At 37.0% G+C, this 16,680-nt stretch overlaps 1 protein-coding gene across 11 annotated transcripts in view; it reads left to right on the plus strand.

Moving 5' to 3' along the window:
* ARB2A (ARB2 cotranscriptional regulator A) overlaps positions 1-16,680 on the plus strand; it is a 423,507-nt gene that overhangs the window by 269,852 nt on the left and 136,975 nt on the right. For 7 of the 11 annotated variants that reach the window (XM_060637731.2, XM_060637730.2, XM_060637737.2 and 4 more), the window contains one exon: positions 7,560-7,644. In XM_060637731.2, coding sequence (XP_060493714.1) covers positions 7,560-7,644 — 85 coding nt within the window. The other 4 variants (XM_060637735.3, XM_060637734.2, XM_060637736.2 and 1 more) reach the window with 4 other exon arrangements.

Raw genomic sequence — 16,680 nt, forward strand, 5'->3', positions numbered from 1 at the left:
GGAACATTTAGAGAGAATATAAAAAAGTAGACACGCTTGAAATAATAATAGAAAACCCTTCTGAAGAACAAATGTGTTTCTGAAAGCCCTTCTCCCTTTTTTTGGCTTTCTGTAGCATATTATGTATGCATACAGTATACAGTAGGAACTTGGGCTAAAGAAGGTCATGATCTGTTAGGAGGTTATTATTCTCTGATTTTTTTAATTTTTCCACCAGCTATTTAGCATTGGTGCAGCTCAGTTACAGGAAAGTAGCTTAATGTACATTGGGTCTCACCCTTTTCTTGAAAGGTGGTCAGTATGTGACACTTCTTAATGGATCGGCTCACTACTGCCAGTAGGGGGAGAAGTAAAAAGCTGATAGCGTTTTGCCAGATGGACCCTTGGGCCTGGAGAAACCTAAGGGCTGGTCATGGTCCAAGCTCAGGATAAGAAAACTTCTTTTACCATTCCTGAGGGCTAGTGAGCCTGAAAACTATCATGATTCGTTGAACATGCTCCTTTTTTTTTTTTTAACTTTCAACCTATTATTTCTTTTATTTTGGTTATAGATGTACAGCTGAAACTTCTTTTTTATTTATACTTATCTTTCTGATATTACAAGCAATTGACATCATCTACACCATGCTATATCACTTGTCCAGTCAAATCATATATTTCTTTAAATGAGATCTAGTTGACCTTCCTAATTTTCTCCCACTTGTTCTTAATAGGAAACCCACACATTTATTCAGCAGACCTCTTACCATGGGTATGGTGGGCAACTTCTACCAGCCCTTATGGTGTGCTGTAAGGACTGGAGAGTTAATGTTTGGAAAGAGTCTTGAATATATAGAAGGACTAAGCTGTATAATCCCATAGTGGTATAATCATAATATTACCAGTGTGTTTTCACTGTTGTTGTTATTCTTTCCATTAGAAAAAGGTTAGAGAGGGAGGGAGCCAAACCATAAGAGACTCTTAAAAAACTGAGAACAAGCTGAGGGTTGATGGGGGGGGTGGGAGGGAGGGGAGGCTGTGTGATAGGCATTGAGGAGGGTACCTGTTGGGATGAGTGCTGGGTGTTGTATGGAAACCAATTTGACAATAAATTTCAGATTAAAAAAAAAAGAGAGAAGAAAAAGTACCTTCATGATGCAAAAATCTAAAATATTTTTACTCCATTCCTCATAATGTTATAAATATATAAACGTGGACTTTTCATCTGTTCTAACATCCAGGTGATTTCTAACCACATTGCTTTTCATATTTCTCCTTTCACAATTTATCCACATCCTTAATTATCTTCTCCAAGGGCCTAATTTTTTTTCAAGAGAAATTTTGTGTATTTCATGCCTATACTTTTTTTTTGTGTCCGAGCGGGTGTGAAAACATCTCCCAGCATTATGTAAGTAGTAAGATTAATAAGCGTACCTTTTTCCCCACATATAACCACTATGGAACTTAGTACTTGTCCCAAACTAGAAACATCCCTGTTCATCATTTCTTAATTGGAACTTCTTTATATCTCATTCCAGGGGACGAACATAACAAAATTTATTTTGATTTATTATGATTTACCGTAAGTTGTTATTCAAATTCCATTTAGTTAATGTACATTGTAATATTAGTTTCAGGTGGACAATGTCGTGATTCAGCACTTCCATACAGCACTCAGTTCTCATCTGAGTGCACTCCTTAATCCCCATCACCTATATCACCCATCTCCGCGCCCCCTCCTGCCTACCTGCCCTTTGGTAACCAGCAGCTGCTTCTCTATAGTAGATTTATTTCTTCAACCGTTTGTAACGAAGACTAGAGTAGGTGCTGCCTTCAAAAATCAGAATATATTAATCTATGCCTTTTTTCATCTGACTGAAATAGGCAATAGTTGAATTCATCTTAATTTAATCAGCACTGGCATTAATGTCTTTGTAAGCATAGCTTTTATTAAAATTTTTAATATTATATAATTTTATAAATGACCTATTCCTGAATAGTTCTTTTAATTCCCTCATTTATGCCTTAAGCATGAAATTGCATGAAGAGTTTTTTTATTATGACATACCGAAATTCAGACTCTAACTCAGTCACTTACCTAAGTGTGTGATCTTGGCTAAGTTATTTAATCTCTTTGAGATTCAGTTTTTCATCTCTGAAATATGATACCTGCCTTGCAAGTACAGTTGGAAAATAGCATACATAAAAAAAAATGCATGGACATTGGCATTTTAAAGAAGTTCAATAAATCATAGTTCTTACTGCTGTTACCTTCTTGCCCGCAAGTAATATAAAATACATGAGTTGTATTCTTTTGTTTTATGAATGATTTGCATACTCAAAATATCTTGCCATAGGGTAGTAATTCAGTGCAAGGAGTTAGCAGAACTGAGTTTTGATAATGATTCTGGCTTAGTCACTCACTAGCTAAATCACTAACTGAGATCTGGCATATACCAGGTACTCTACTGAAGGCTTATTGTCTTGGGAAAGCCACCTCATCATTCTGAGCCTGTTTCAGATATAGTAATTCCTATCCCATCTACTTTGTGAACTACTTTGTGAAAAAAAGTAGTGTTCTAGAAAACACTGTAATATCCCAGAGATGAAAATTATTAGATCTCTGTTGTGGAGCTTTGAAATTATCCCTGCTCAGAGCGCCTCTCTAAAACAAGAATAAAAAAGGAGACTTTGGAAGCCTTTGCCAGATATCCTTGTAGGAACCCACCTAAATGTGTGACCCCCCTCAGGGAGAATTCAGTATGGTTTGGCAAAATAAGAATCTGGTGTTTCTCAGCACTCAGGATAAAACTCTGTCGCTTTTTCTTTCTCTTTTTTTAGTCTCTGTCCACTCTGCAAGACTCCTTGAAATAATGAAGAACAAACAACCCTGGGTTCAGTGAATAGAAAAGAGCTGTTGTCTTGAGCACGGGTGTTGAGAGAAGGGTGTGGTAGGGTAACGTCTGTGTCCCTCAGCACCTCCTCCTCTGGCTTCAGTTGCAATCAGCTCAAAATCTAAGATATTTTGCAAATATGCCTCCCAAGAAAAACAACTTCACTTAACTGGAATGTTGTCCATAAAAAGAGTAGTCTGGTTATAGATGAAGCCTCATTGCTTTTGGCCTCTTAATGATTAACTCCATTATTTCACCAAACACCACTTTAAAAACATTAGAAGTGTCTCCTGGTACAAACTGCCTGGTCATTCTTCTTATACTACAAATTGATAAAACTCCTTTTTGTTTTGTAAGCATATTTAAATTAATATGATAAAGATATTGATTTTAACTATTCACTTAGTATAAAAAGCTGATTTACTTTTTTTTTTTTTAATTTTAGCAATTAGCACACAGAAAGGAAGTTAAGTACTATATTCTTGTATTACTTATATAATTTTAAAATAACAATTTGAGGGCTACTTTTGACAATCACTCTGAGTGAGAACTACTCCCAACCAAAAGACCAAGAATCCATACTTAACCATGACTCATGAGGAGAGGTAAAAAGTAGCCTGAGGCAGCTCCTAAAAGACACTTCATATCTCAAGCTCCAAGACTGTCAAGTGGGTGAGACCTGCAGGATATTATGCTAGATGAAATAATTTAAAAAAAAACAAAAACAAAAACAGACACAATTAAAAATACTACATGATCACACTTACATGTGGAATCTAAAAAGGTTGATTACATAGAAACAAAACAATGGTTACCAGTGGCAGGGAGGTGAGATAAATGGTCAAAGGGTACAAAGTTGCATTTATGAAGGGTACATAAGTCTAGAGGCCCAATGTATAGCATGATGTGCAAATATATCTCCAGATACTTTGCACAGGATACTTAGTACCTATTCAATACTGTATTGAATACTAGAAATTTGCCAAGAGAATAGATTTCTGGTTCTTTCACACAACACACACACACACACACACACACACACACACACACAGTAACTATGTCAGAAAATTAATTAGCCTGACTGTAGTAACCATTCCACAAGGTATGCCTGCTTCAAATCATCACCATCACATTGTACACCTTAAATACATACTTTTAATTTTTTTTTTAAAGGCTGAGTGGGCAAATGTCATTTCCTGACATATTCTTGGCCTCTGAAAATCTCCAGCCAAGCCAGATGTATGGATCTACATAACTGTCATGAACCCTTACCCAGCACCATCAGATCTAAGTGGCAGTCCTTGGAAATACAATCTGCTGAATTGTAGTTGTTCTTGTCTGAGGACACAATGCCTTCCATTTTAAAGCTCTACCTCTAAGGCATTGGTGGATCTCAGGCAAATAAAATAAAAATGAGGAAGTACCTAAATTCAACCAGGTCAGCAAATATATCTCCAGATACCTTGCACAGGATACTTAGTACATATTTTTCTCTTTAAATATAATAGACTAAGTTCTAATCTTCTTATTAAAAATTTTAATTCATTTCATATCTACACTGAAATATTGTTCCCAACATTTTGGATTTCATAAAGAAGACAGTTTATAACCACAAAAAAACTGTGAGTTCATTATTTCAGAGTAAAAGACCTTTGAATTGAAAACACTTAACTCTAAGAAATACTCTCTGTATTGCCAATTTTTTTTCCCCTCAAACCCAGAGAAACTTTAGTTACATTGTGCATCCCAAACTCTTGACTCTGGCCAGGGGCTTCCTTCTCTCTGGTTGGGATGAGGCAGGGCTACATCAGAGGCCCAAACATGTTTCACTTGCTATCTATAGTAAAGCATGCCTGGCTGCTCCTTAGAATAGGATCGCCAGGGGCTTAGGACACACTCCAGCATGTTCTGAATTTAGGTAGGACTTTCCTACTCAGCTGCCTCTGTTGCCATCCAGGACACTACACTAGTGTCCATCTCAGCTGAAGAACTGGGGTGAGGGCAAAGTGAGGGTGAAGCGAGAAGAGGAATAGAATAAGCATTAGGAAAACAATGAAAGAAATTTGGTTTTTAACTCTAGTTTTCAAACTATAGAAATGCATCTCAGAATAGGAAGTTGGGAAAAAAAAAATAGGAAGTTGGATTTGATATGATGGAATTTCAGACAGATTGAATTCATGTGAATTCAGGTGTAATGGCTGTGTGTTTGTCATATTTATTTCCATGTATTTTGCATACATTTACATTAATAATAATATTATTATTATTATCATTGTATTTATTTATTTTGTTATGCTCTGTCACATGGCAAACATATTTTTTGATTGTTTTACCCTTTTCTCTACATATTTTTCCCGGTGGGATAAAAATGTTACACGAACGTGCACACACATGTCCATGTACGTTCATCAAACTTCTTCAAGCCTTAACTGTCCTTCACAGGTACTTTGTCATTCCAGAGAACTTTTGGACATACTCACTTTATAGGATGTTTATTTTCTAACCTATTTTTATGAGAGATCAAAGACTAAACATGGATCTAGATAAAAACTGAAATTTCAGAATCATAAATATTAACCTATCTTTTGTTTTAAATGTTTGATTTAAAGGTGACCTGGATAAAATCCATTTTATTCAGCTTTTTAAAGTCAGTGATAATGAGTTAGAAAATGATTAATCGCCTGCATATTGTAATGTACCATCATTTTCATTAATACTAGAAATATCCTATAAGACGTAGTTTTACATATGTGAAGTGTAGGTGAGCAGTATTAAGACTGACATATCACCTGGGTAATAGCTGACTTTCATCAGATTTGGAGATACTACGAGGATGAATAATAATTAAAATATATACCTAATCGCTGCCTGTCTGTAGGTAGTGCTAATTGCTGTCATTGAAAAGACTGAATTGTTTAAGAAAAAGAGAGAAAAAGGGAAAGTCATTCTTCATTGAAGCTATCTCCCTGTATCATTGGGAGCCTATTTTTAGTACCTATAGAAGTCATGATTTTTGAATTTATTAGGGGCTGTGATGAATGATAAAACGAATCATCCATTTACATATCTTGACACTGCTTTGGAGAATACTTATTTCTTACAAGCAAGTGTCATATTGTATATAAAAGCTGGCTAATTGTGTGCTAATCTTCTGCATTATCTAGAACTCTGTGATGTGGTATTCTATCAATAGTAATATTAATTTTACTTATTTCAGATGTATCAAATATCTTCTAAAACCCTACTTCTTTTATAATTTCTGCTTTCTGCTTTCTCACATTGTATAATTTTGCATTCATCTGCTAATTAAGATTAGGAGTGCTAGTTATAGAATACATATTCACTTTAAACCATCAAGCTTTTGTAATACATAAAATACTAATATTTTATCCATTTTAAATATAAAAAGAGAGAAAGCATTTAAGAACATTACTAGATGTTGTGTTTGTTTTCATGGTTTTTTTTTTTTTTCCACACAGTTCAATAGTTTCATTGATCTACTGTTTCTTACAAAAATCTGCCATGCTTTGTGAACTTCACTTTCTAATCTCATACAGCAACCCTTCCTTTATGTTATTCCTGCTCTCCCTGGTCCCAGAACAGTAGGGTTGCCTTGACAAATCTATTCAAAAGCCATTCCTCGGCCTTTATTGGTGGGGACTGGGGCCTTTGAAATTCTCTCCTCACTGCAACACAGCTGACATCTTCTTCCAGACAGAATGAATTAAGGAAATACAATAAGACACTTGATCTACCAGTCAAGGATCTTTCCACAGTGAGGACGGATTCCATGGTGCACAACCAGGGCAGCAAGCATCTAAAAATATACAATACATGCTTGTTTACCAGAATAGCAATCAGCGATTTTTCCAACATGATTGATAGGATGATTTCTTTTAAAATAAAATCTGTCTGGAAATTCAGTGTGTGTGTGTGTGTGTGTGTGTGTGTGTGTGTGTGTTAGAAATTTTTTAAAAGCCACTTGAGACTAATCACATTTTTTTAAGCCAGACTTTAAATACAGAATCAAAATGTATAGAAGGAATATACATTGTTTTTATTTCATTTGTCTGAATGGTAAGTCATCATTATCTTAAAGATTGGTTTTAATATTGAAGGCTTTGTGTCCTCAACCACACAGCTTCAGTTCACTAGGTTGTATTTCTTTTGAACCATTTGATACAGCCTTCATTGAACCCAGGTTGAAGTAAAAAATTACAGTATATTTATATAAGCCAAATTTTAAGGAGTAAATGCAAAAATTATTTCTTGTAGTATTACAGAGACAAAGATTATAGTTCAAAAATGAAGCTATTCTTTCATATGATCAAGTTAATATTTATTTCCATCTAAAAGTTAAAAATGGACATCCTTTTCAGTTTTCCTTAATTATAATCTTAGCCTTTTGTTATAAATGTATTCCATCATCATTCACAGAAGCTTACATGTCTTCTTATCAGAACAGATAATTTGCTGAATTGTAGAAGATAAACTTTTTTCCACAGCCACATTGGTCATGAATAATACTGACTGTTTATATAAGAATTTTTTTTTACAGTGCATGGAAAAGAAATTGGATATACTTCTAGTGGTTGATTATATAGGATAAATTTATCTCTGCAGCCAGAAAAGTTGGTCTTGGTTTAAAAAATGTTTCAGCGGAAAATTGTCTCTATTGCATTGCAGAATTGTTGTAATTGGGTCTCTAGCTCAGAACCATTAGACACATCAGTGGAGTCCATGCTGCCCGATTGTCCTCGAGTCTCAGCAGGTATGTGTTTGATGAGAAATGTGTGGGGTTTTTTTTAGGGTGAAAAATATGCTAATGAAATGTGGAATTCTATTTTGCAAATTAAGCATGTTGTTCTGCCTCGTATCTTTGAATGAATTATTGGTAACATACGGCATCGGTCTGATCTACTACCAGAAATTTGTTAAGTGGCTGAAAATGCTTACTAACAAACCTAGTAAAGATGAATAGGTGAAGCAATTTGCAAGTAATATAGACAGTTGCCGCTGAAGCTTAGGGAGACAGGATGTACATAAATAAAAAGTTGATTAAGACAGGAACTGGTAGCTAATCAGGATCTCAGAATATTTGCCTTGGATTGAGTACCAAGTCAGTGATGGAACAGGCAGTCAAGGCTGTGAGTTCAGAGAAGAGAGATTGCTGTGACCTTTAGAAAAATTTTTCATGCAGAATATTTTAGCTGGACCTCGTGTAATAGGTAGGATGTGGATTATAGAAAGACATCAGGATGATATTCTAGGCAAAGGGAACAGCGCAGTGTAAGGAATAAGGGCTGGAATGGATCTGAAAATGTTCACAGGAAACAAAGGCAACATGGGCCTGCCTACTGGAAGAGGTAGAGGGTGAGGTACCTCAGGAAGCAAGTGAGCTTAGGAAGACAGTTTAAGGATGGAATTGATCTCCAGCCAACAGAGTTTGTACGTTAGTCTGTCATGTCTAGATAAGAGGAGTGATGATATTTTTTGTTGCTTTCTGGTTTTGGCTTTCACAATTCCCAACCAGTTTGGACGGTAAACACAAAATGAGCAGTGGTATCTGGTTATGGCTGCAGAACAAAAATGGGCTTGCTTTGGCCAGAGATGTCAGAGAACCAGCAGAAGTTTTGAACACAAATGACTCCATAGGACAGTCATAGTGAACAGTTAATCACTAAGCACTTAGAGTTGCAGACATGTTTACATAACTAAAGGAAATAATTTGGAGAACAGTTCAAACATTAGGTAAAGAACTATTATGTAAAAAATTATTACCACTGTATTTCACTATCACAAATACCTAAACCTGAACTCAGCCTCACTGTCATAGATAAACTTTCCAGGTCTGTCAGTCAAGGTTCAATCAGAGAAACAGATAGGAGATATATATGCTACAATATATCTATATAATATGTATATGTGTGTATTTATATATATTATACAGTGTATATGTTATATATTATAGTATATATAATACATTCATATACATGTATGATATTATATATATATATTATGTAATTTTCTTTATTATCAGTAGTTATGTTCTATAAAGTCGTTGAGAATGCTGAATTAGTGAATCCTGGGGAAATACAAGATTAGGTTCCTACAAGCTTCTGGCCACAACATTTTTATTAACCAACCAATGTATAACCTTGCTTTATGAATGTTTCTATTTAAAGACACCTTATTTAATAAATATTGTTGAGTTCTCTAACGTTGAACTCACAGCCATCAACACTGTAACTCGTACCTGAATGCAGCTTATCTAACACATTAATTTTCTCCATAAGACACATCACGGTCTTCTTAGGAACACCAGGGCTTAGTGGTTAGGAACACTAGACAATACTTCAGTGCTATCCTTGGAGGCCATTTCAGCCAGTGAAATCACCAAAAAAAAAAAAAAAAAAAAAAAGCACAAAAATGTGAAAAACATGGCACTAAATAGTCTGTGAAAAGGACACTGAAACAAGAGAACTGAAACCAGAAAGTTAAGCATGGCCTTATTTGACCTTAGTTAGGAATGCAAGCTAGGCAACTCACATTTTTCACCACTCTGCACATGAGCATCAATTTGGGGGTTTTAAATAAATTTTAGTAAGTAGGTGAATTCACGAATGTGGAATCCACAAATAATGAGGATTGACTATATATAGTAAAGGATTTGTTAAAAGGATTTGACCTGGGATTTGACCACAGCTGGTTAAGCTCTGTAAGAATGTCGACTTTGCATCCATGCTGGAGCTTGAGACCACAGAGCAGACATTTATGAAAGGGAGATGGATGTAAAGTGATGGAGAGCAAGAATCAGACCCCCATAAGCATGAACTGGAGCCCATGAGGATGGACTTAAGCTCATGTTAGTTCTTTTTGCTTCTGTCCTTGGTGGTGTGGGTGTCCTATAGAAGGCAGTGTCCTATCCACACACACACACACCTGGCCCAGGCATCAGGGATGCTGAAGGGGAATTCAGTGAGGGTGGAACAGGTGCACTTCTGGCCACTCATGCCGGTGCTTGAGCTAGCAGATGAACTACAACATGCATGAGCTAGAAATGGCTGCCGCTTGACTTCAGCCCTCCAAACATCCCACAGAAATTTCCTTTCTGTAGCATCCTAACCAGAAACACACAATTTGAAACATAGTTCTGGGAAACATAGTTCAGTGTAGCCAAACTGACACATTACAGAGCCTCCACAGTTCACCCCTTGTCACCTTGGCAGTTATCCACATCTTCTTAAACCAAACTTAATCTGCAAATAATTGTAGACATTAACAAAGTCATGCTTGCACCTGATGTGATCCGACTATCCCATGTACAAACGAAAACACACAACCCCTTTCCTCAGGAAAGGATACAAAGTCCTTTTATTGTCCTTGGCTGATGTCCATTCTTCCTACCTTTTGTATCCTGTAGTTTAAATACTGAGAGATAAAGCTAATTATGCTGACACATCTTACATGAAATGATAAAGAAATAAGAGAGGAAAACAAAAATGTTTAATATGTGTGTTCAAATCGAAATAAGAAAGAAATACCCATAGTTATTACATTCCTCATTTTTGTAACTGGCCCTGTAGCTATAGCTGGTATTTAAAACTACCTTCATTCCACGTTCCCTTTGTTCTTAACAAGCACCTCAACTGGTCATGGTTCCTTGCCTGGTCGGCTGACCCATACCTTCATTGGAAACAGCCGGGCCATTAGGTATCCTGCCTGAATTAGATGGTTGTAGATTTCTGTTGACATTCATCACAGGAAATACTAACGGGTGTCCTAGATGGTTTGCTGTATTGCAGACACACTCCTCTTTATCCCCATTGTGTAGTAGCAACTCGGTTATCCCTTAGTAATCAGGATCAATCACCCCAGCCAATATAGTAATACTCTTCCATTCCTTCTTAATTCAGTGGTGTAAGGAGCCCATAGTGGCAAGATGACAGTCTGAGCTTCCAGTTCAATGGAATCATTGTTGTGTCACTCAATAGAAGCATTCCTCTCTGTGGAACTAAGACCTTTAGATCAGCAGAGCCTGAAATCATAGAAATGAGAAGACACAGTTTTGTTAGTAGGTCACTGAGGGTAATAACAAGAGAAACCAGTCCCATTTCCATCCCTTCATTCCCAGATCTGGGAGAATTATCACATGAATTAAATGCTGATTTAGGGTATGTACCACACCCTAGAATACCAATGTATTCTCAGCCCCACGAGGTGTTGTCACCTAACAGGCACTGTAACCTAGTCACCATTTTATGAAGCCTGCTGCTTAAGGGATAACAGGGAATATGGTAAGACCAGTGAATGTGGGTGGAGCTAAGGCTCTTTCTTGTCCTCTGACTTGGATCTCTCTGATGGAAGCCAACTGCTGTATTGTGAGTTGCTCTGTGCAGACGCCCATGTGGCAAAGAATTGGTGGCTCTGGCCAGGAGTCAGTGAGTACCTGAGGCCTGCCCTCAGCCAGGTGTGTGACCTTGGCAAAGGATTCTCTCACAGATCAGCCTTGAGATACACCCAACTCTTTGATTACTGTGAGACCCTATGCCAGCTACTCAGCTAAGCCACACTCAGATTCCTAACCCACAGAAGCTGTGTGTGCTCAATGTGTATCATTTTAAGCTGCCCAGTTTTGGGGTTAATTATTCTGCAGGAGTAAGTAATTTATACAACAGATTTAAACTGCACCTCTGGTGACCGCTCAAGCCTATGTAGAAACCACCAGAAGCTTTTTGGGGGCTAAAGCCTTATAAGGCTCATCCTGCTCTGATATCTTAGGATTTAAGAGCAGCTTTCTAAAAAGGCAGTAAAAAGTTCATTGAAGATAATTCATTCCTAGCCTTGTTCCCTGACTGCCTCATTAGACTTTGCTGTACAATGTATCAGAGAAAAGATGTTAAGTTTCTTCTTTATCACATTTGCACACTATATCATTTGATCACTAAGTCTTCTCACTATGTAGCTCTTATTTTTCTTAGGACAGAATTTGGTGCTCCCTGTAACTTTTCTATTCCCTTTGGGTTTTTATTCCAAAAAATTTGGCTTAAATCAGAAGGAGATTTCATGTTCACTCCCCAGCATATATCTATCTATTCCTCAAATGTTTTTCTATCACTTATTATATTCCAGGTACTATTCTGGAAGTTGGGGACATAGCAGTAAACAATAGCTTATCATGACTATCTTTTCTCCCCCCAAAATAAAAAAAGAAAATTAAAAAGAACTGTTTCCTGGACCTCTGCTAGTGGTAGATTCCTCCCTTTGAAACTGGCATCATGAGAAAAGAGGGCCAAACCCCCAGCATTTTCCACACGTACTTATAAAAACTGAACAGTTTTTCGATCAAAATCAGTGATTTCTCTCAAACAGTTCTTTAAAAATGTTGAACAAGAGGTATGACATGATCAAAATGGGATTTTGAAGAAGATTAATTTAATAAATGGATAAAAGAGAGAAGCACGAACCTGGAGGCAGCAGACTCAGCCGGCCATGACGATAAAGCTAGTAGAGGCGGATGGGGTGAACTGGATTGGTGGCAATTGGAATAGACAGGAAAGGAGAGAGATGACAAATATGACTCGGGAAGAATCTGCACTCCCTGTTGGCAAATAGATTGCATATGGAGGCTCAGTGAGAGGGAGAAGACAACAATAAGCTAGAATGAGAAGTAACTGGGATAATGAAAACATTACCAAAATATAGAGGAGCTGGAGGAGGAAATCAGTTAAGGGCAAGAGAGGATGAAACTATTCTATGGCCTACTTGATTGAGGTGATGGCACTTGAGGGATGGCAGGAAGTTCAAATGGAAATAACCAAAGCTTGTTGCTGTACCTTGGAAACACCTAAAATTCTCCAAGCCCAAGTTAATAATGGATATCTAGACTCTGCATTCAATTTAGTGAAGTCTTTTTTTCCCCCATCTTTCTAACTTATAAAGTTTTTCTTAAGCAATATTGTTTTTATTGTTTGACTAAAGTCTGTGGTCATCACAGTGAAATTGCCTGTAAAAATACATACTCATTTAAGACTATTTTTCCTTCATTGCTGAATGTTTCCCTTTACAAAAAAATAGATCTGTTGTTCATAATAGATTCATTTTATCACTGTTATTTATCTGTGAATATATATGTATTTTAAAAACAGGTACAATAAAATTTTTAAGTTGTATTTAACACATCCATGGTCATTATTATCAGTACAGTCATGTTGTTTTTATTTTTCTTTTGAAAACAAATATTACACTTGACAACTCCACACTTAGAAGTTGGCAGTGTTGTACCTTATACTTAAAATGAAGTCTGACTTTTCACTTATCATATAGGGAATGGTGAATATTTGAAGGGTCTTGAATATCTGTCAACGGACTATTTGCCCCACCCCTATTAATGGTGTTTCCTACTAGTAAAATCAGCCAGTTAAAAACACTGTTATTCAAGAAATTACATAACAGGTTAGTAGGACCTATGTTTATCGTTTATTGTATAGCCCACATTCTCGTTGTTTGTATGTCTGTTACAAAATGGCAACAGCAAGTATCCACCTCACTTATCTTGTAGAAATGTTGTGAGAATAATTTGCGTAGTATCCGGAGGGACATTTTGAGTTCATCAGAAAGAAAGCCCTATAAAAACCTAATGTGGTACTGTATATTCTCATTCGTCATTTTAGAATTTAAGGCTATCATTTTAAAACTATTATTATTTTAATCATATGGGAATGAAAAAGCATTTGCAGACATATTGTCCCTTCCTTTCCCGTCTCCTAATCCCGTCTTCTAATCTTAAACAACAAATAACTTAGTTGTTCATATTTTCGTTTGTGCTCTGTGACACTGATAAGGGTCACAAAATATTTCACAGAAACCAGAGTCACAGAAAGATAGAAAATACAGGATGAAAGCAACTGTGCTCCCTACGTGCCTCTCTGGGTGTGTGTGTTCAGTCGGCACACCTTCATTCAGCAAACATTTACTGCAGTCTAGACGTTGTTCCAGGTGCCAAGGGGGTAGCAATGAATTACAACAAATAAAGGTCCCTTACAGAGCTTGCATTCCAGTAGGGGAGACAAATAGTAAACAAGATAAATGAGGAAAACATGTAGCATGCTAGATAGTGGTAATTGGTAGGAGAAATATGAAGCAGGAAGAGAGGACTTGAAGCATGTGGAGGTGGAGGCCAGAGAAGGCCTCACTGAGAAGATGACATTTCTGGGACATTCCTTCTAGTCCTGCTCTCCAGCCACTTCCCACTGATAAAGACAGTACTTGCCCATCTGACTTTAGAGATCCTTCCTAAATTCCAGGCTACCTACTGAGCTCAAAATTCTGTACCCTTATTCCCTCCCAGCTTTCTCTTGTTCTGGGTCCTTGGAAACCTCAACTTCTCATCAGATCTATTTTATGAGTTCTCTAAGATTTCTGGTAACCATAAAGCATAGGAATGAGCAAGTTATTAAGGTACTCCGCTCTTCCTTGAGCTACACATATAGAAAAGTGTAACATTTATATGGTGCCCTGGTTTTCACAGGCAAGGTTGCTTATGCTCAGGGGTGAAGGGACAGAGCCACTTCCAGGAGACCTGCAGGGTAAAAGGATCAGTATTTTGACACACCTGTGGTCACTCTGCACCAGGTTCACAAGTGTATGGCAGTCTCTGCCTCCTCACAGCTTCATTTTTCCACCTACTGTGAAGGAAATACCTGAAGCTAGATTCACTAAAGCTGTGTAGTCTAGAGATGTGATGCCTGTCAACTTATTTCCTCCCAGAACTTGTATCCATCTCATTTTTCCTTGTCCTTGTCTGTCATAGCTTGAGACAGGCCTTTCTCTAATATTTCATTTTATCTAGAACACTTGATATAAATCAGGGCACCTCAAAATTGGAAAGATAATAGCATAAATATTAAAAAAAGAAAAAGGAAAAAAGAGAACTATAGTAGATGTCTTAGGGGTTAAGAATTAAACTTGAAAACTTACTATATTTAGATGACCTCATCTTGGTTCTGGATGTAGAAGGAGGCTGTTGATGACACATGCCTGTCAAGCCCCATTCCTCCTCCAGAACTGAAAGTGGAAAATTAGTAATTTCTAGGTCTATTTGAATTGTAGAAAACCTGCTAACATAACCCTAATTTTACTTTGCTTAAATAGTCCAGATTAACTCTTTACAGTGACTGAACTTACTGAATATTTGCTAAATATTTACTTCAGTTTACAGCTGAAAACATATCTTTAGGAAATGACATGAAAGAGTTGTATCTCTTCTTTGTTAGTGAATAATCACTTGCTTCTAAAGATAGCAATGAAAAATCAACAGTAATTGCTTCTAGATGTGGTGTCATTCAGAATGTGTAGACAAGTTGAGTTGTCTAATATGTTTTTAGACACAGCTCAAATTAATTAGGTAATTGAAAATCTATACTTGCCTTGTAAACAGAACTTAAAATGCAAGGCATATTCTCATCTATGATATTGTACCACTATTTGACTATGTGTACTGCTCAAGAACTGTAGCATTCCTCTTCCCATTCAAAGGATATACATTCTAATCCTTTTAAGTGATGTTTTCATTAACTAAATAGCACTTTTCAGGCAGTTTTTGTTCATTACTGTAGAATTGGCCTTGTAGCTGTTATTCATCAGTTAGTTTCCCTATTCATTGTTCTATGCTACCTTATAATTTTTAGTTAATGTAAGGGATGAGTATTCTAAAAGTTGACCACCAGAAATTCTTGTGTTTTCAGTGAATCATTCATTATAATTAGCTAGCATCAGGAATTCTGGGGAAATAACTGATTAGAGAATCATTTAGAATAACCTATCTAAATATATGATATTTATGTAGATCACTAGTATTTTCCCTGATTATATATACTTAATCAGATCCAATATTTTCCTCTGCTTTTTATTCATTCAGTTTTCCAGTAATCACAGAGAATATAACTAGTTGCACTTCAAAAATCTCACTTAAAAAAAATTAAAAATAGCCACCATGTTTTTTACAGCTTTCTGAACCAATTTGCGAGAAATCCTTCAAAGAATTTGGCAGTAAAGGTGACAACTCTCCTTTTACTGAGCTAACTCTTCCTTTTAAAGATAAAAAAAAAAATTAAACTATTTTTAGAATGCTTTAGGATAAATAACCAAATAATATGAATTTGTATTTGTACTTGAAAATTATACATTATGAGTTAATTTGTAAGAGCGATTACATTTACTGTCCCGATAGCACTGTCTCATGGCTCTTAATGCTGTGTCCCTGCTTGTTGGAAAAGTAAGTCAGTGCCAGTAGTACCTAAGACAGAAATGTTCACCCTTCTTACTGTATATTAAGTATTGCTCTCCCTTCCCATGGCTGTCTGTGCTTCACTTGTCCTCTGTTTCTCCTTCCCTCTGTCACTTCGGTCTGGGTCACTGCTCTTGATGGTTCCCTCTGTGTCTGTATTCTGACCTCTGACTCTCTGTCTCTCATCTGGCTTAGTCTCTGTCTGATTCTTTCCTTACAGTTTTTGGCTTCTGCATCTCCCTGGCTTCAGTCCCCCCACCTAGAGTCTCTGTCTGCAGCCTGTGGCATCACATCTCCCCCAGCCCACTGTCTCTGCCCGCCCCTCCCTGCCTGACCTGTGTGGTTTGCCTGGGTCCACGGCCCGTCACTCCTCTTTGTGCACTTTGTGCCTCCCTCAAGCCACAAGGTCTCTGCCCTTAGCCACACATTCTGTGTCTGCTTCCATCTGCACCCACCCTGCCCGCTCTGTGTGTCTGGTCAGAGACGGACATCAAGTCACCAGTGACAAATCTGCTGACA

Source organism: Panthera onca, chromosome A1 (genome assembly GCF_046562875.1).
Source record: "Panthera onca isolate mPanOnc1 chromosome A1, mPanOnc1 haplotype 2, whole genome shotgun sequence".
NCBI lineage: Eukaryota > Metazoa > Chordata > Mammalia > Carnivora > Felidae > Panthera > Panthera onca.